This window comes from Hemiscyllium ocellatum, chromosome 20, assembly GCF_020745735.1.
Source record: "Hemiscyllium ocellatum isolate sHemOce1 chromosome 20, sHemOce1.pat.X.cur, whole genome shotgun sequence".
Taxonomy (NCBI): Eukaryota; Metazoa; Chordata; class Chondrichthyes; order Orectolobiformes; family Hemiscylliidae; genus Hemiscyllium; species Hemiscyllium ocellatum.
This window is the reverse complement of record NC_083420.1, coordinates 33039975-33060881: the sequence shown is the minus strand read 5'-3', so window position 1 is coordinate 33060881 and position 20907 is coordinate 33039975. Positions and strand designations below refer to the sequence as shown.

General features: G+C 41.1%; 1 protein-coding gene across 3 annotated transcripts in view; it reads right to left on the bottom strand.

Moving 5' to 3' along the window:
* llgl1 (LLGL scribble cell polarity complex component 1) overlaps nucleotides 1-20907 on the bottom strand; it is a 118354-nt gene that overhangs the window by 14848 nt on the left and 82599 nt on the right. For all 3 annotated transcript variants that reach the window (XM_060840710.1, XM_060840708.1, XM_060840709.1), the window contains 8 exons: nucleotides 19632-19699; nucleotides 15892-16045; nucleotides 14935-15039; nucleotides 13896-14188; nucleotides 13006-13159; nucleotides 12287-12440; nucleotides 10768-10884; nucleotides 900-1066 (listed from right to left, as the gene is read on the bottom strand). In XM_060840710.1, the coding sequence (XP_060696693.1) occupies nucleotides 900-1066; nucleotides 10768-10884; nucleotides 12287-12440; nucleotides 13006-13159; nucleotides 13896-14188; nucleotides 14935-15039; nucleotides 15892-16045; nucleotides 19632-19699 (1212 nt within the window). The remainder of the gene's footprint in view (nucleotides 1-899; nucleotides 1067-10767; nucleotides 10885-12286; nucleotides 12441-13005; nucleotides 13160-13895; nucleotides 14189-14934; nucleotides 15040-15891; nucleotides 16046-19631; nucleotides 19700-20907) is intronic.

The following is a 20907-nucleotide window of genomic DNA, read 5'->3' as shown; positions in this document are numbered from 1 at the left end:
AAACATAAAACCTGTTGCCAAAGGCCAGAACCAAGATATATCAACTCAGCTCCTATCCAACCAGCTTCCAGGAAATCTTCAAAATCTGGTTTAGATGCACTGAAGAAGATTAGTTTTATATTCAAATATACCTAGAAAGACTTTCTAGAATTCAAGGGTCAAGCAGCTAAAGACACTTGTAAGTGGTTAGGCAAGGGGAATGTGCAAGTGGGCAAAACAGGAAACATTTGAGAATACTACAGGGCAAGGAGGTAGTTACAGAAAGAGATAGTTAAAGCCATGGAAAACATTAAAACACAAAAATCAGTGTGTTAAAAGCTTTTTCAGTCAACAATGTAGGTCAGTGGGCAGAGGACTCCATTGGTAAATGCCACTTGGCCAGAGTCTGGATGCAGAATTTTGGATAAGCTGGAGGATGAAGAGATGGACTTGGAAGTAGAAAAATTTTGACAAACACTTGGTCTAATAGTCTCATTGTTGGTTTTTCTTTGCATTGTGCTATAGACTTTTCCATAGGAAAATCTATAGTGTCCTCTCCACTGTACATTGCTGTATTATCAACCCTGAAGTTAAAATTTTAATCAAAGCTCCGTCACCTTTCTTCATTTGCATGAACATGCCCTACCATGCAGATTTTCCACTTTGAAAAGAAATTGGAAGATTCCATGCCAGTATGGTTCATGTCTACATGCTGAATGGTTTCTTCCCTTTGTTACATCTGGCCTGGATCTATTGCACCCTATTAGATTCCAATGTTGCTGGTTTAAAACCATTCAAGTACTGCCTCTGTTTCATGTACATTTCATGTCTAAGTTTGTTACAATCAAAGCGATCTGATATCTATCCTGTCAGAATCAGAAGCCATTCCTTATGCAAACAAACTGGCAAATTTCTATTACCTTGAACTGTTCTTCAGAAATAATTAGCACAGAATGACTGCCTTGCATCTCTGGAGCTTTAGCAAGATCACGAGAGACTTCAAATGGCTCAGGAAGAGGGTTTCCTCGTCCATCCAATACTGCAATTGATACCACAGGGGCTCTGTGCATTAGCTGAATTTCTTTACCTAAATTTGGATGGAGCAAAACAATTATTCCCATTACTGTACAATGAGCAATTGACATAATTGGATTAACAGCTTTTGAATAGGAATCTCTAGTACCACAGACTACTCAGGTCACGTTGTTGCTTTAGTATTTATTCTAAATGTTTCCTCCAATCCTGCCCATGTATTCCTCCAATTTCTTCATAAATTCAATGCTCTGTTCTTGTTCACTGCAAGTATTAGGGAGCTCCAGAATGTCACAAATTCTCAGTTTTTGATTGACAGATTAATTTATGATTCCTTCTAAATTCAAAATGTGATCTGCATCCATCCGACTGAAACAAAAATGAATCATCAGGTTTCTGTCTGTACTTTTCCAAATCTAGCAGGGAGCATATGGACTACTTTACAGTCAAGGAGTTTGATTGAAAAGAAAATGAGGAAACCAAAGTATGTTGGCATAGGAAAACAAGCAATGAACATTTCTCTACTACTCCCTCTAAACTGGTTTAGATTAAATACCCTAAAGTGCTAGGAAATTAATTCTGAATGCAAGATTTTAATAGAGTAAATGTATGAGAGTAATCAGAGCAGCTTCACCTAAATGCAAATTTCAGTGTTTAAAGCAATTTGGGGGAAAGACATCAATAATGAAAAGGTATTACTCAACAGAAGCAAATTAAAAAATGTTAGCCATTGAAGTAAAGGTCTCAAGCATAAAAAGAAAAACTTGTTTCCTAGTTTAAAAACTACAAACAGGCATTTAAAATGGTTTCAAAACTTGGAAACCGAATTAGTTAAGAAAAAAAGGGAAGGCAGGTGATGTGGGGGCCGGTGACACCAACATGATCTGTAACAGTCATATTTGCAGAGACCTTCTACCTCAAAGTTGATGAGTCGCAGTCTATTCTTCAGGCATTGTGATGCACTAGGGTGGGAAGAAGTTTCATCTTCACTTGGTTCTAAGAGAGAGGTACATCCCTCAGGTCAAACAATTCTAGAGTTGGACCATAGTATAGTGAATACAAGTGAGACAAAAATGACTTCCAGAAACCACGCACCCCCCTCCCTTCCACCCCACCAACCTCCAGGTACAACGCACCATCCTCTGCCACTTGGACCCCAGAGACATTTCCCTCTCCACCCCTATCTGCGTTCTGCAGAGATCATTCCGTCAACAACTCCCTTTTAGATCCATGATCCCCACCAACTCTCCACCTTACTTGTCACTCCCCCTCTGCCAAGGGCCTGCAAGTACTGGGCCTCCTCCACTGCCAAACTCTAGCCACCTGGAAGAAGAATGCCTCATCTTCAACCTTGGGACCCTGCAAACACACTGGATCAAGGCCAATTTCACCAGTTTCCTTATCTCCTCTCCCCCTACCTTCTAGTTCCAACTCTCCAACTTCAAATCAGATTTACAGCTTGGAAACAGACCCTTCAGTCCAACTTGTCCATGCCAACCAGATATCCCAACCCAATCTAGTCCTGCCTGCCATCACCCGGCCCATATCCCTCCAACCCTTCCTATTCATATAACCATCCAAATGCCTCAAATGTTGCAATTGTACCAGCCTCCACCACTTCCTCTGGCAGCTCATTCCATACACGCACCACCCTCTGCATGAAAAGGTTGCCCCTTAGGTCTCTTTCATATCTTTCCCTTCTCGCCTAAACTTATGCCCTCTAGTTCTGGACTCCCCCACCCCAGGGAAAGGACTTTGTCTATTTATCCTATCCATGCCCCTCTATTTTGTAAACTTCTATAAAGGTCACCTCTCAGCCTCTGACACTCCAGGGAAAAACAGACTCAACTTGTTCAGCCTCTCCCTATTGCTCAAATCCAACCCTGGCAACATCCTTCTGAACCCTTTCAAGTTTCACAACATCTTTCCGATAGGAAGGAGACCAGAACTGCACGCAATATTCCAACAGTAGCCAAACCAATGTCCTGTACAACCGCAACATGACCTCAACTCCTGTACTCAATACTCTGACCAATAAAGTATACCAAAACCTTCACTATCTTATCTACCTGCAACTCCACTTTCAAGGAGCTATGTACCAGCACTCCAAGGTCTCTGTTCAGCAGCACTCCCTAGGACCTTTACCATTACATAAAAATCCTGCTAAGATTTACTTTCCCAAAATGCAGCACCTCACATTTATCCAAATTAAACTCCATCTGCTACTACTCAGCCCATTAGCCCATCTGGTCCAGATCCTGTTGTAATCTAGGTAACCCTCTTTGCTGTCCACTACACCTCCAATTTTGGTGTCATCTGCAAATTTACTAACTGTACCTCTTATGCTTGCATCCAAATCATTTATGTAAATAACAATTAGAGGACCCAGCACCAATCCTTGTGGCACTCCATTGGTCACAGGCCTCCAGTCTGAAAAACACTCCACCACCACCCTCCATCTTCTACCTTTGAGCCAGTTGTGTATCCAATTGGCTAGTTCTCACCTGTATTCCACGAGATCTAACCTTACCAATCAATCTCCCATGGGGAATTTTGTTGAACACATCTACTGCTCTGCCCTCAATCCTCAGTTTTTTTTTGAAGCAGTAACAATCAAGTTTGAGAGACATGATTTCCCACGCACAAAGCCATGTTGACTATCCCGAATCAGTCCTTGCCTTTCCAAGTACATGTACATCCTGTCCCTCAGGATTCCCTCCAACAACTTGCCCACCACGGAGGTCGGGCTCACCAGTCAATAGTTCCCTGGCTTGTCTTTACCGCTCTTCTTAAACAGTGGCACCTTTACCAACCTCCAGTCTTCCAGCACCTCACCTGTGACAATCAATGGTACAAATATCTCAGCAAGAGGCCCAACAAATCACTTTTCTAGCTTCCCAGAGTTCCTTGATATACCTGATCAGGTCCTGGGGATTTATGCACCTTTAATTGTTAAGACATCTAGCACTTCCTCCTCTAATCTGGACATTTTGCAAGATGTCACCATCTATTTCCCTACAGTCTATATCTTCCATATCCTTTTCCACAGGAAATACAGATGCAAAATATTCATTTAGCATCTCCCCCATTTTCTGTGGCTCCACACAAACGCCGCCTTGCTGATCTTTGAGGGGCCCTATTCTCTCCCTAGTTACCCATTTGTCCTTAATATGTTGTAAAAACACTTTGGATTCTCCTTAATTCTATTTGTCAAAGCTATCTCAGTCACCGTTTTGCCCTCCTGATTTCCCTTGTAAGTATACTCCTACTTCCTTTACACTCTAAGGATTCACTCGATCTATCCTGTCTATACCTGACATATGCTTCCTTTCTTTAACCAAACCCTCAATTTCTTTAGTCATCCAGCATTCCCTATGCCTACTAGCCTTCCCTATCACCCAGACAGAAATATACTTTCTCTGGATTCTGCTCATTTCTGAAGGCTTCCCATTTTCCAGCTGTCCCTTTACTTGCAAACATCTGCCTCCAATCAGCTTTCAAACATTCTTGCCTAATACTGTCAAAATTGGCCTTTCAATAATTTTAGAGCATCAACTTTTAGTGATGGAAAGGGATAGACCAGACTTATTTTAAAACAAATAGAATTATGGTCGCTGGCTCCAAAGTGCTCCCCCACTGACACCTCAGTCACCTGCTCTGCCTTATTTCCCAAGAGTAGGTCAAGTTTTGCACCTTCTCTAGTAGGTACATCCACATACTGAATCAGAAGATTGTCTTGTACACACTTACGAAATTCCTCTCCATCTAAACCTTTAACACTATGGCAGTCCCAGTCGATGTTTGAAAAGTTAACTACCCTATTATTTTTACAGATAGCAGAGATCTCCTTGCAAGTTTATTTCTCAATTTCCCTCAGACAATTAGGGGGTCTATAATACAATCCCAATAAGGTGATTATCTCTTTCTTATTTCTCAGTTCCACCCAAATAACTTCCCTGGTTGTATTTCCAGGAATATCTTCCCTCAGCACAGCTGTACTGCTATCCCTTATCAAAAAGGCCATTCCTCCTCCTCTCTTGCTTCCCTTTCTATCCTTCCTGTATTCTGGAACATTAAGCTGCCAGTCCTGCCCATCCCTGAGCCATGTTTCTGTAATTGCTTTGATATCCTAGTCCTATGCTCCTAACCATGCTGAGTTCATCTGCCTTCCCTGTTAGGCCCTTTGCACTGAAATAAATGCAGTTTAGTTTATTAATCCTGCCTTGTCCCTGCCTGCCCTGACTGTTTGACTCACTTTTGTTCTCAACTGTACCAGTCTCAGATCGATCTCTTTCCTCTATTTCCCTGGGTTCTCCCCCCTTTACTAGTTTAAATCCTCCCAAGCAGTTCAGTATATTAGTCCCCTTCCAATTTTAGGTGCAATCCATCCTCCTTGTAGAGGTCACTTCTACCCCAAAAGAGATTCCAAATGGTCCAAACATGTGAATCCTTCTCCCATACACCAGCTCCTGAGCCATGCATTCATCTGCTCCATCCTCCTATTCCTGCCTCTAATAGCTTGTAGCACTGGGAGTAGTGCAGATATTACTACCCTTGAGGATCTCCTTTTTAAATTTCTGCCTAACTCTAATCTCCCTTCAGAATCTCAACCTTTTCCCTTCCTATATCTTTGGTTCCAATGTGGACAATGACCTCTTACTGGCCCCTCTCCCCCATGAGAGCATTGTGCACCCTCAGACATCCTTGATCCTGGCACCAGGGAAATAACACATTCAGCTTTCTCTCTGCTGGCCACAAACATCTGTCTGTACCTCTGACTACAGAATCCCCTAACAATCAATCTCTTGGAAGCTGTCATACATCTCGTTGCATTAGAGCCAGTCTCAATACCAGCACTGCCCCCTTGAACTGTCCATCTTCCTTCCCACCTATCTGCTCCACCCTGCACTCAACCTATCACACCCCACCTTCACTACTATTGCATTCCCAGCTACCTTCACGCATGGCCCCACCCCTTCAGCTCCCCCACCCCTCCATCAACACTCCTGCTCCTCTGATGCTGCCTGACCGGCTGCTTTTCCAGCAACATGCTTTGATCTCCAGTCCTCACTTTCTCCCAGTTGATAATCATATTGTACCCGTCAAATTCAATGTTACAAGCTCATTTACCTGCATGCATTTAATCACATCTTCAGTCCTATATTGACCATCCCCTTGACTTGCTGTGCCTGAAATTTGATTGACCCTTTCTATACTTTGTCCTACTACTTATTCTGGAAACTCCTCCCCTTTAATTTTTTCTAGTTTTTCATATAATTAAACCTACCCTCCCACTGTTGAAAAGACCTACCCACAGCCCTAGTTATGCTGTTCACCAGGACACTGCTCCTGGTGTGATTCAAGTGGAGCCCTTCACATCAGAACAAAAACTTTCCCCAGTACTGGTACCATTGTCTCATGAATTTAAATCTGTTTCTCCCCCACCAATCCATGCATCCACCTCCATCTTTTTGATCCTGTACCAATTAGCTCCGTAGTAATTCAGAGGTTACCACCTTTATGGTTGTGCCAATTTAGGCCCTAGCTGCTTATGTTCCCTCAGAAGAAGACTTCCTCTTTTTGCCTATATTGCTGGTAACTACGCAGACCACAGTAACACTTTCCCTCCCACTGCAAGTTCTTCTGCAGCCCAGATGAACCCAGGCAATAGACAGCAACACAACCTTCATGACTCTCGAGATTGGCCACACTTAACTATCTATTCCCAACTATACTATCCCTGATTACAACTAGATTTGGCAAGCTCAAGGCAGAGGGTTCCTTCAACATTACCTCCTGGATCCCAGCATCACTTGTACTCACATCCCCATCGTGACCAAATTCAAAGTAGTTAATTTAGGAGTGTGACTGCCTCCCAAAACACAATGTCTGGGTAATTCTATTCCTCTGACATGTTGCAACGGAGGAAGCTCAGACGCCTACTCATTAACAGAGCTCAAGTTCCTCAAATAAGCAAATACTTACTACAGATGTGGTCACTGTAAACCACAATGGAATATCTATCAGCTCCCACATCAAGCCGGTAGAACATACCGCGTCACCCTGCATCTGCACAGTATTCACTTCATTCTGAATTCTAATATTTTCCAACTGGTCTTTGTCATAAAATATTTCTCCTATTTACCTTCAGTCTAAAATTTGATCTATAGTACTCATTAACAGCCATTACCAATCATTTAATTTAGTTTTCTTGAGGTCACTTTCTATTAAGCTGGGCCCCAAATCAACCTTGTTTTAAAAACCTTAATATCAGGAGCTTAAAAAAGCACTTCTCTTCTGCACCCAAATAAAGTGCAGTGCAGAAGGATCTGGGCAGCATAGTTAGCACTGCTGCCTCAGTACCAGGTATAGGGGGTTGATTTTCGACTGACTACGTGGAGCTCGCATGTTCCCCTGCATCTGAAAGGACTGCCTCCCGATTGCAAAGATGTACAGGTTAGATGGATTGGCCATGCTTAAAATCAAGACAAGTGTAGTGCTGGAAATGCATAGGTCAGGCCAGAGGATGAAAAAAAAAATCGAAATTTCAGGCAGGTGCCCTAAAATCACCCTAGTGTTCAGGGTTATGCAGGTGAGGTAGGTACACTATGGTCATGTAGGGCTTTGGGGATTATAGTATGCAATACAATTTGCAGAGTCTGTGCAGACTCAACACTTCTGCCCAGTGGGGTTTCTATACTTCAGTGAAGCTAGCTTGCAGGTGCAGCAAGTAATTATGGCAGCAAATGGAATGTGAGTCATTACAGGGGTGCAGTTAAAAATAGGGAAGTCATGCTACAATTGTACAGGTTTTGGTGAGATCTTACCTAGAGTACCTGTGCGCTATTTTGGTTTTGAAATTTAAAAAAGGATACATTGGCATCAGAGGCAATTCAAAAGATTCCTGGGATGAAGGGTTGATTTATAAAGAACAGCTAAATGGGTTGAGTAAAAAAGGAGATCTTATTAAAATCCACAATATTGAAGGGCTTGACACCGTAAATGTCAAGAAAATATTTCCACTAGTGGTGGACATGGCCTTCAGAACAGAAACTTTTACTTCAAGGGTTCAGAATGTTTGGAATGCTCTAACCCAGAAAGTGTTGTGAAGACTAGACAAAGTATTAAAGGGCAGGTTGATAAATCTTTATTATATTTTAAAGTGGAATGCTAGGAGGAACTGGCATGAAGCAGGAATGGAGGTCTGAGGCAGATCAGCCAATATCTTATTGAACAGCTCCTGCTCCTATCTTGCACATATGGAGTCATCCATCAAGGCAGGCCCAGAGAAGTAATTTCAGTCTGCAGGATGCAAACCTTTGGAATTCTCTACCCTACAGGGTTAGAGAGATGGAGTCATTGAATATATTCAAGATTGAGACAGACAGATTCTTGATTGTTTTGAGAGAGAACAGTACTGGGAAGAATTCAGATGGTAGAGTTAAGGCCACAATCACATCAGGCACTGTCTTACTGAATGGCAAAGCAGGCTCAAGGAGCTATGTGGGGAACTCCTAATAATTATTTGTTTTGTCTTTATGTAGAACCCCAGCCTCCTCAAATCCTCCCATCATAACTTACCCATACAATCAAGTTTAACCATTGCCCTTCTTCAACCTTTAACTTGCTACTTAAGGACAAGCAACATGGTGGCTCCGTGGTTAGCACTGCTGCCTCAGCACCAGGGTCCCAGATTCAATTCCAGCCTCAGACAACTGTGTGAAGTTTGCACAGTGTCTGCGTGGGTTTCCTCCAGGTGCTCTGGTTTCATCCCACAGTTCAAAGATGTGCAGGTCAGGTGAATTGGCCATAATAAATTGCCCAGAGTGTTAGGTGCATTAGTCAGAGGGAAATGGGTCTGGGTGGGTTACTGGTCGGAGGGTCGGTATGGACTTGTTGGGCCAAAGGGCCTGTTTCCACACTAAGGAATCTAATCTTAGTAAATGTTTCAATTCCTTGCACTTTAAATCAAGTGTTAGGTACTAAGCCATCAGTCCCAAGGGGAGAAAGCATGTTCTTTACGTAGTGATTTGCACAAACATTAGTTCCTTCAAGCAAATTCTGATCTTGACTACTCATCTGAGACAGTACCCTCAAATCATTATGCAATTCTTATCCCTCAGTCCCTAACAAGTTACATATTCAAAAAGAAAAGGAACACATGATACTTATTTCCAGTTTTCCTTTCTCACCACCATCATTTTAGTCTCCAGTCCACCATAGCTAAGAGGGTGGCACTATTAGGAAGAAACACTGGCACAGTCCCTACTTGCAGCAACACCTTAAACAGGTGTCATTCCAATGATAAAGTAGGTACTAAAGCTACATTTTATCATTGCAATGTACTTTAATGCTCAATCTGCAAGTTTCACTCTGCAATTAGGAAAATCGACAGAATTACAACTTAGGATATGCTCATTTCAATCCAAATCCATTCCCAGAGGACACATTCTCTCTAATAATTTAAGAGATGAATTGGAAATTGCTGCCGAAGAGGGTGGTAGGAGCAGAAACAAAGATACAGTAAATTCAATAGACACCAAAAGGAAATAAAAATTTTGCAGGATTTAGGGATTGAGCAAAGTAGCAGAACTGAAGGGATTGCTCTCCAGAGGGAGTGTACAAACGCAACGGGCTGAACAGGCTCCTGGAGATGCTGTAGATGATTACAACTAGGTAAAAAAAAAAACAGGGAATAGGACTTTAAATCAGATTTAAAGACAAATCATGTTTGATTGAGCTAATGCAGATAGTAGTTAAAGCTGATGAACAAATGGACTTTCAAATACCATTACACAAAACACCACAAAAAAGATTTGCTGGTAAAGCTAAAGCCCATGAAATTCAAGGGACAAGAGCAATGTAAATCCAAAATAGCTGTCAAATAGTTCATTTATGAATTATATTTTCAAACTAGAGGGAAGTACAATTGGTATCTCAAGGGTCAGTATTAAAAAAAATTCCTCAAATATACAATTAAATTCATGACTTGTGTACACAGGATAATTTCAAAGGCTGCACATTATATCAATCGCCAATGGACTGAATAAAAAGGCTACTAATAGACTAGAAGGATGTTCATAGACTGATGAAATAGGACAGATATGATAAAGAAGAAAGAATGTTCAATTCTTAGTGCATTTCATTTCAGGGAAAAACAATGGCATGTACACAAAGCTTTCAATAACTAACAGGTTCAGGTGGCTACTTCGCAAAAACCTTTAAATCTGGGCAGTCAGGAATTGTAAAATAGTTAGATCATAACTGAGTGGAGTGATATGTCCAATGTGACACGCTGGGGAGGGGACAGCTGTTAACTTGACGGTGCAAAAGGATTTTATGCTAATAGTTCGAGTTTTTTTTTTAAAAAATCAACTATATTAGGAGACTAGAGAAACTAGAAAGTTATTCTCTTTTTAAAACAGATTGTTCAAAACAGCATAAGTTATAGGAGAGGTATTCAAGTTTGAGTGATTTTTGTACAGTAAGTGTTGAGTGACAGCTCTTGGTGACAATTTGGCAAGAAGGAAACAAAGCATTTGGCAAAAAAAAGTGAACATGACAAAAATTACAGCAAGTTGTAGTAACCTGAAATGAATTGCCTCAAATCAGTAGTGAAAGCAAATTCACTGTGGCTTCCAAAACCAAAATACTTTTGTCATAGTAACAGCGCTAGGATGGGAGAAAAAGGTTACTTTAGAAACAAAACACACAAGAACAACAGTATGCATGAGTGCACAATGGAAAGAATCTTACCCAATACTGCCTCTGCAGATTTTTCCATCCACTTCTCTCTGGATGGAACCTCCAGAGCATAAGCATAAACCGACCCAGCATTAGTTCCTGCCCACATCGTTGGACCATGGTGTGTGGCTAAAAGAAACCCAAAAGTATTACTCCGCACTACAGAGTGGCAGGTGTAACGTGACAGCTGTATGAGCTTCAGTCTGAAGAAACTAAACAGGCAGAGACCTCAAATTGAGCAAGGACAAACCAGCACCAGTATGCCATTGACCCCTATCTGGCTAATGTCAAAAATTCCTATGACACTTATTGCCTGCCAGAGTGAGGCTGGAATAATGTATAAAACAGTGCCAAAAGAATGAAATTCAATGATAATGAATGCAACCGTTTTACTTGAAAGTTGGTTAATGTAAGCCATTTTCTAATTCTTACCAATAAAAAAATGTATACTCAGGCAATTGTTGTTTCCTCATTAATTACTGAAATACTGATACAGTGCATGCAAACTTAGGAATCTGGACAAGTAGAAGGCAAGGTAGCAAAACAGAAGTCAAAGGTCTGATCTCAGCTGATGGTTCTAAAATCAGATCCCAGAATGAAACCTGGCTTGTTCAATTTTTTTTTCAAAGCATAAAGTCTTTTCACTGGAACAAACATACACGGCTGTGGATTTGGTTTGAACAATAATTTATTTTTCGTTATTTCATCTGAAGCATAACAATTAAGACTTCAAAACACAACAAAACCAAGTCCCCAGCGTCACCACTTCTATAGTTGAGCAAAATCCAGACAAGTTTCCTTTCTTATATGTACATTTGTTTTAACTTCAGTTCTGGTCATGTGAGCTGAGAAGACATGTTCCTCGAATTCTCTCAAAAATCAAGGACTTAGATTCAGTCTTTTAATAATTGACAATTCTAACCAAAAACATTCCTGAACTGGAAATTTTCCCAAACAATACATTTTCAGAGCTAACTTACTTTCCTTAACTGTTCTGAACAATTTCCATTTTAGGAGAGCCCATACTTAGTATGGACTCCAATCAGTCCCAAAAGCTTTGATTTTTTTTCACTAATTACTCACCATGAACTCCAAGTTAAATGCTTGATGGCTTCCCTCTCCAGAGAAATGCCCATGGTATAAACAAAATTCCATTAACACTCCAAGCAGCATATACTCACTTAAAATTTTAATCAAAAACTGAAATGTTTCAAATCCTTCAAATGTTTCAAAACAAAAAGGCCACAAATTTGAAATCAAAACTTTAGAACTCAATATGCAAACCTCACCTTTCATCACACCAATTTCAGACCTTCACTAAGCAAATCTCACCTACACAGTAAGGAGATTCTGACTGGGATGTCGTGGCAACGTTGATACCCTCAGTTGAATGTAAACAGGACTGGCTAGCCAACAGGCTATGTTTAGCAGAAGACACTTGGTTCAATAAATCTATTTGACTTCAGACAGGATTAGTTGCTCTTCTCATGCAAACACCTCTAAAAAGTTAGATATTGAAAGCAGCACTTACCATCTCGCAAAAAGGTGTCAGCAAAGTAAAGGCAGCGGACAACACCTGATAAAGAATCATCGGCAGACCGTGGCTCTATCCGTCTCTGTACTGGAGTCACCTCCACTTCACGTGGACAATCCTGCTCAGCAAGTTGGGCATTTGCTTCCTGGACCTATTGTTATGAAAAAGTATTTTTAAAACTAAAATTCTCAAACAATCTTGTTTGAGCATCACTCCATCTAGCAGAGGACTGACCAACTCCTAAAACCGCAGTCTCGTAATGGCAGTAGGACAACCATCTGGATACAAGAGTCAAATCCAGTTTAAAGCCTGATGCAGAGTAAGGTAACATTACACCAGAGGTTTGAAACCTGGTTAATCAAAGCAAAATTCAAATCTTGTACTATAGCAGACTAAATGTTATACTGCACAAGTCACACTGTTCAAAAAAAGTGCAAACCTATTACTATTTTCATGGTGTGATTGCATTATTGACTGTACAAAAGCACTGGACAAGTGAACACATCAGGAAGAAAAAAAAGTGCTTCTAACACTGTAGTCTAAGTTCACCCCTCCCACTGAAAGTGACATCACAGCAAGTTGTAAAAATAGAACACCACCACTGTAATGAAGTATCTATCTATCTATAGTGACAGGAGGAACACAAGTTGAAATGAATTTTCAGCAGGGTAATGGAGTAAACAGACAATCGATTGTCTGCCCTCCTTGAGCAGTACCTTGCTGGCAGGGCTGCTAGGAGTCAACCGTTTCTTCCCAGACACTCTGCTTTTTCGTATCCTCCTGAATGACTGACGTAACGACTTTTTCAGTGATTTCACCCGGGAGAGTGGGCCCTCCATTGCCAGAGAGTCATTCGGATGCAGTGTGCACCTGCCAACCCAATAAATATAATCAAACTGCTGAGTTTCTGATCTGCAGGACTGAAAACTTGACAAATCTAGGATAAAGCTCGCACGATTGAAAAGTAGCACAAAATACAGGAAGGAAATGGCTTATCCAGGATACAGAACAATGAGATTTAATTTCCTGTATTGATGCTGAACAAATGGAATAACTGGGGAGGGAAATGGAGATTTCTTAGATCAACAAATACAGGAGATGTTGACAGAGTGCATGGTAGTACTATAGGATACACATTTCAGCCAACAGGAAGATGTATGGCCTGCATGGTCCAATAGTTGAAATCATTCAGTGCCCATCCTTATTTACACAGAATTAGATTAAGTCACAGATCCATTAACCACAATTTAAAACTGCCTGACGTAGAAAACCCTTCGTCTCTGGTCAGGCTGTTTTTCAAAAGCTCCAACCCAACAGTCATCATATTTGGGAGCGTGGGAGCAAGAGCACAGCAGCATTACAGCTAAAAATCAGCATAAAGAAATACTCAACGATCAATTTTTTTGGGGATAGCTTTCAGAAAGCCAGGAAACCCAGGGATTAAAAACTAAGCTGCTCAGACAATTTATCATTATGATCAGCCCCGTTTGTCAAGGAAGAATACACAAAGTTATGAAGGCATCAGCAAGCAGCCTTGCTCTGTTCACTACCATGTCGTCAATTTAGGAGGAAGAATGCAATTTACATGAAAACCCTCAGCACAAACCTGGCTAATACTGCCTGCTGTCTGTAGTAATCAAAGACACCAAAACCATGACTGGTGCCAAATGCCACAAGCTGCCATTCAGTGTGCAGAGTCACTGCTGTCACAGCAGCTGGTGGAATACACTGAACCAGGAAGCTGGGCTGGAAACCAGATGCAAAGCTGACGAGACCACTTTTTGGGATCAACCTCTCATGACCTTTCCACGTGAAACCCTCTCGATCCTGAAGAAGGTCTACTGAAGACAAGCTGATCTTTTGTTCAGACTTTTCATCATTGAATTCCATAACTAGAACCTGGGAGAATAAAAACAAACATTTCTTAATTACATTTTTAAAGACAGACAATTTTGGTCACAGAGGAATATCATGGAAATGTTAGCTTGCTCTCTGTCCATGGATATTACCTGACCTGGAGCGATTTCCAGCATAGTATTTTGAGGTTGGAAACTTCTACTTTCGATATGTAATGGAGAGTGTCAGTATCAGCATCAAGCTCTCAATTTCAGACACAAAGTAGACCACCCAGGGAGAAACTCTTTAGAGAAAAAAAGTTCCGTGCTGATAATTAGCCAGATTCAATATCCCACCACAGTCACGCCATGACCTTGAGTAGGATCATTAGAAGCCAGTTTAAAATTAAAAGTCAATGTGACCCTGGGACAGAAGGAATCGACATGTCTGAAACCAAACAATTTTATAGCCTATCAGCTGTATGTACATACCAGTCCAAAGTGAAAGCTATAACATGCAACCTCAGCAATTTTAAATTACTCAGTTAAAAAAAATCATCTTCAAGTTTAGACAGTGGCCAGATTTTTATTTTCATGTTTGGGGAACAAGTGACTCCAGATTTGTCAGCTCAAAAATGGGGATACATCAGAACTCTTGGTCATGAAAGGGGATCAAATGGACTCAAATTTCAGGCATCATTTTAACCCAAAGACTATGCATTTCACAACATTAAATAAAAAAAAGTCCAATGAGTACACTCACTAACCAACCAGTTAGTATGCTATAAAACAGAAGATTTAGATAATTACCTGTCCTGCTGTGCCAGCAACCACCAGCTGACTACTGTATTTACACAGGGAGATTTTCTGAATTCCTAGTCTGGGATCATCACTGTAGGGGTCAAAGCAGCCAACCTGTAAGGGGGCAGATACAACCACTAAAACAAGAAATATAGTGAATTTATTTATAAGGTCAGGGACCAAATGATAACATGCTCTATTGCCCTTTTGGATCTTCGCTTTCCATGGAAATTTATGATTTTTGTACTCAATCTTACGAGGACAGATTTTTTTTTTCCCAAGTGACCGTAGAATGCTTTTTGTCAAATTATTCAGATGTTAGTTTCATTGTGTGCACCAAAAACTACTTCTAAAAAAAGTTGATAGAAAGCAAAAGATTAGCCACTTTTCAAGTGATCCTGCCCAAGCACCTTGCATTGTTAAACTGTTAAGAATGCTTTGCAATAACAGATACACTCCATTGAACAACTCTGCTGAATTTAAACAAAATTAATGGAGGTGCTCATCCAGATCTCAATGCCACTGGTCAGCGGTATATCAAATCATCTCAAATGGCTTGCAGGAACAACTTGCATTGAAGAGGACATGGGTCTTTCCACTCCTGACCTTCTCAAAATATCAAATATGACTCCACTTGCTTGCTCATTCCCATAATCTTCAATAACTTATCCAGGCTGGTTCCACCTCTCCCTCATTTTGCAAATTCAACTGCACTTCTGTTCAGTTTTCTTCCCACCCAAGATTTATGGCAATTAACAAAGCAGGCCTAACCACAACACTGGGCACTGAGAAATGGAAAGTTACTCTTTACCCACGTCTCCTCAGAGCATATGGTTCTTTACTGCAATGGGAAAATTGCTCAGAATTTAAATTTTCCCATCAGCTAATACTTTCCAATGCACAAGAAACAAGCAAATTTTCAGATTCAAATGGAGCTACCTGTAATCAAACCGAATAAAAAATTACCTTGCGGAACGGAGGCCACTCCTCCTCACCAGACTGTGCAAACCCTTCATTGTGGTCTGCCTCTGTCTGGAAAATATTTGCTGTGGTCAGTTTATAAAGAGATTTCAGTGACACACCAGATGCATCCCAGAAACGGACTGATCCATCCTCATGTCTGAGAACAAAAGCAGCAATGAGTAAATTGTATCCTCATGTAATTCTTGTACTAGATGTACATCTAATAAGATTTATTAAAAATTTAGCAATTACATTCTAATTTTCACCACCGTGAATGCAGAAGAACACAATTCCCTGGACAGACTTAAAAAAATTAAAAGCCCTTGGGAATTGTGGAAGAGAACTCAAGGTAGACAAGCAGGAGCTGGAAGAACACAAAGCCTGGCAGCATCAGGGAGGTGGAGAAGTCGATGTCAGGTATAACACATGGCCACATCAACAGTACTGAGTCCATATGTAGGGTAATTTCTCCTCTGATAGCACACTTGTGCTCAGGCTCAGCAGATACTGGCAGGACCCAGGTATTTCATGCAGCCAGTAATGTACAGTTAAAGCGTTCATACATGTTCAGCCACAGGAAAGAAATCAGGAGCCTGTAGCAACCAGACTTTCCCATATGCATGTTCAATGGGAGTCACTAGATAGCAACCTAGACCAAGTCCAGTCAATAAGGACTTCCTATATTCATAGAATGGCAGACAGTCCAATACAACGATGCCAAGATCAGCTGAATGTATCAGAGTTTAACTATTGGGTCAAAAAGGAACTTGCACTTTATTTCAGCTAGTGTTTGAGCTGAGAATTCAGTTTTGAACAGGAGTACTCTACCAATAGAACTGTAAGTGATTAGATGCAATTTTAAACCAAGACCCAGGTTTGCCTCTCTGGTGGCCACAAAGTTCCACATATTATTCAAAAACAAAATCAAAGGACTTTGTTCAGTACCCTAGGGAAAAAAACCAAACAATTGAAGAGGTGGATAGTAACCTGGTGATTTTCATGAGTCTTTGTGGGCAACCTAACAGCAATTTTCCTGCATAACTCCATCACATGTACAAATTAAGCTGCTTGGCCTATTGTGTCTGCACTGGAATATCTACACAACTCTCACTTGGCAGTACCTGGCACACAGCATTAAGTGTTATGACATTTCAAGTGTTCATTCATGTACTCTCAAGAGAGGTTTCCTGACTTTACTAGCCTCACAGGCAGTGCATTCCTCCCTCACCTCCCACAGCAACCTGGGATACAACTCTTCCAGACTTGGAGATTTGTCCATTTTCAAGCTTGCCAAAACTCCAAAACCACCCCACTTCCCATTGTAGCCTGATCCAAGTTCAGTCCCTCATTCTGAATTCTGTTTCTAAATCACCCTTTAAGTGGAAATGAGTACTTTATGTCCTATCAAGGTCCCCATGGGCCCTACTCATTCTCTACCCCTTGATTAGTTTTAGAATCTCTCTCAATACCCCGATTTTTCCCCACCAGTATTTTTGTTTATCCATAGACATTTGGATGTTCCTAGATATTCCGTGTTCTCTGGGCTAGTTGCTCCTACATTTCACTGAAGTGAACATGGCAGGTCTAGACTCGCCCTATTTCCTTTTTAAAGTTAAGCCCTTTCTGCACATGTCATCTAGGATGCTGCTGTGATCCATGACTTCCCACATATGACAGGTCACACAGACTAAACCTTCCTGGTCTTAAATTTACTTAGTCACGATTCACTAACTACTCCATTTCAAGATGAAGCTATTGGCTGCAAAGCACTTCAAACCATTCAACATGTGATAAATACAAGTTGTTCCTTATATTTCTCGAAGTAGTCACAAACTGAGCAACAGGGAATTTAGACCAGAGCTATGGCAGGTAGATCAAACAAGCAATACATAGCTGTTTCATTGTAAGAAATTTAAATTAGCTTGCCTTTTCCTATACAGCTAGTAAGCTTCAGCAGCTTGCAAAGTAAATGACGGCCCAACTTACTCAGGACCCTGTGCAATCCAGTTGTTGCTAATTCCTGGATCTGACATAACTATGGTTTTGGACAGTTCTTGACTTTGTACACCTTGCAACTCACTTCCTATTTCTCCATAACTGTCTAACATCTACAAAAAGGCACAAGACAGGAGCAAATGGAACAAGCTCGACTTGTCTAATGAGTATAGCCCCAACAGCACAAGCTAGATATCATTCAGGACAAAAGCAGTCCAGTTGAATAATTCAAAACCACTATCTTCAAACTTTCAATCCCTCCACCACTGACAGTGGTCATGTGTGCCATCTTCAAAATGCACTACATCAACTCATCAAGATTCCTTTAACAGCACCTTACAAAAGTGCAACTATCTGAAGTTCAAGGGCAGAAGATCCATGGGAACACCTTTACCAGCAAGTTCTTAAGGTCCTGACTGGAGGAAAAAAAGTGCAGTTCAGTCAAAGTTCTGGAACTCTTTTCCTAACAGCATTATTACACCCAAAAACTGCACCAGTTCAAGGCAGCAGCTCACCACCGAGAGGGGAGTATGGACAAATGGATGTTCACCTCCTCGGATGCTGCCTGAACTGCTGTGCTCTTCCAGCACCACTAATCCAAAATCTGGTTTCCAGCATCGGCAGTTGTTGTTTTTACCCAATAGAGTTCACCTAGCCAATGACACCTTTATTCCACAAATAAAACTCAGAGCTGCCTCTGAACATTAAGTGGAATGTCATCCTGCAGCAAAAACTGGGCACAGCTTACATCACATTTCCTAATGTTACAGCTACATGGTCATGAAGCTGATCACTCCAGCTATTTAGGTAGTCAGGTGCCTTCAAATCAATGACGCTAGACTGGGAAAACCTGCAGAAGTTCCATCATAAAAGTTTCTCCATTGGGAAACTGCTCAGACAAGTCTTCATCAATTATCTGCAATAGACATAAAAAGTGCAATTTACAAGGCAGTGCTCCTTCCAATGCTCCTCTACCACTGCAAAACCTGAGTATGTAACACTAAAACAAGTAAAACTCTGCACACCATCAGCACAGCTGACAAAAGGTCCTACAAGTTACCTGGATGGATCACCACATTAACACAAGCCTCCTCCAGTAATCCTGGTCAAAGCAACAGCTATTGTCTACACACTGCTTATGGCCAAAAATCATTAGGCTCAGTACAAACATTTCAAAGCCACCCTGTGAGAAAAAAAAACTTAAGATTGCCTTTGACCTCAACAAGTGGGAAGAGATTGCACTGGACCAACCACCATAAGCCCTGGTTCACCAAGGTGCAACTGGCTTTGCCTTGAGGGCAAGGAAAAAAAAAAGTCAAGACAGCATGCAATCCAGTGATCACAGACTGACTGATTCAAGACAAATTCCTGATTGATTAAATCCACTTGCACAAAAAATCCAGACACTTTCTCAGGCTTGTATTTTCCCCTTTGCTGATTCCTTCACCTTCACTAATTTCACATGAGCTGCTTTCCCTTTTATCCTCATGGACAGCCCACCACCTCCAACACCCCACCTTTTACTCCGATTCTGTGGTGGGCATCCTTCCAACTTCAAGAGGTGATCAAGAAGTGACCACAGGGGCAAAGACAGCACTTTCATGGCTGCAGCATGTTGAGAAAATAAGCTAGGGGCAAGAGAGAGAAGTAAACCAAACAAAACTGGAACAGTACAATCCAATTTAAAGACTTTCATAGCAAATTCCCCAAGTGTCTATGAAATGGAACAAATATGAAAAATCCCTTACCCAGTTAAAAGTAGTTCATTATGGAGGGGTTCTGGAGCCAAATTCTTCCCACCATTAATAGGCCACTCCTAAACAAATTAACATTTAAAAAAAAAACACCAAATACATGAACTGATGGCAGCCAAAAGTGATATTTCAAACTCACCAATTAAAGATGGAAAGCATCTTACTCAAATTCATTTGGACTAAATGCAAGGCAGACTTCGAATATTGTAGGTTTAAGGGGCTAAAACATGCAAAACACATCTAAATCTTATTTCAGAAACTGGGGAATGTAGATGGGGAGTGGCTGTTCAAGGAAAATTCCACATTTAGCACATGGGAATCTTTTAAAGGCCAGTTGATTGAGAGTTCAGGACCAGCATGCTCCTGTGTAAAAAAAAGGATAAGGCTGGCAAGACCCAGTAACATTGAGTGACTAAAAAGAAAATCGAGAGCTTAGTTATACAGAGGCAAACAATGTTTAGGAAACCAAAACAGACAAGAGCCCTCAGAATACAAAGGATAACAGGAAATTACAAACAAGTTGTTGCAAGGGTTAAAGGGGCCTTGAAACGTCTTTAGAAAACAATTAAGAAAACCGGAAGACATTTAGGAGCAAGAGTAGCTATGGAAAGCTCAAGTCCACTCAAGGACAAAGGAGGGAATGTGTGTGGACCTCATGGATATAGCTGAGGTCCTTGCACTTGTGTTCACAAAAGGAGAACATAGCAAATATTGAGTCTCTGGAGGGGGCATGTTGAAATTCTATAGCATGTCAATATAAAAAAGTCATGGCATTGAGTGATTCGAGAAGTATAAGGGAGACAAGACCCCAGGACCTGATGGGACTGACCCCTGAATACTGAGGGGTCTGGTCATCTTTGCATCCTCTTTAGTCACAGTTGACAAGGTTCCAATGGCAGGCTATTACAAAAGGTGAAGCCACATGAGATCCATGTGGAACTGCTACGATGGATATAGACTGGCTTTGTCAGAATGCCGAGTAGCATTGCAATCATGTTTTTCAAACTCGAGTTCTGAGACCATTGGTGTTGTATTGGTGACCCGATTATTAAGTGTGCAAATGACAAAGACTGGGGGAACTGCAGATAGTGACGAGGATTGCCAGAGGATATAGATAGGCTGGAATTTTAGACAGAGAAATGGCAGTTGGAATTTAAACCAGCCAAATGCAAGGTGATGTATTTTGGAGATATCTAATTCAGGATAGAAGTAAATGGCAGAACTTAACATTTAGTGGAGGGGCCTGGGGTACAGGTCCATTATTCCCTGA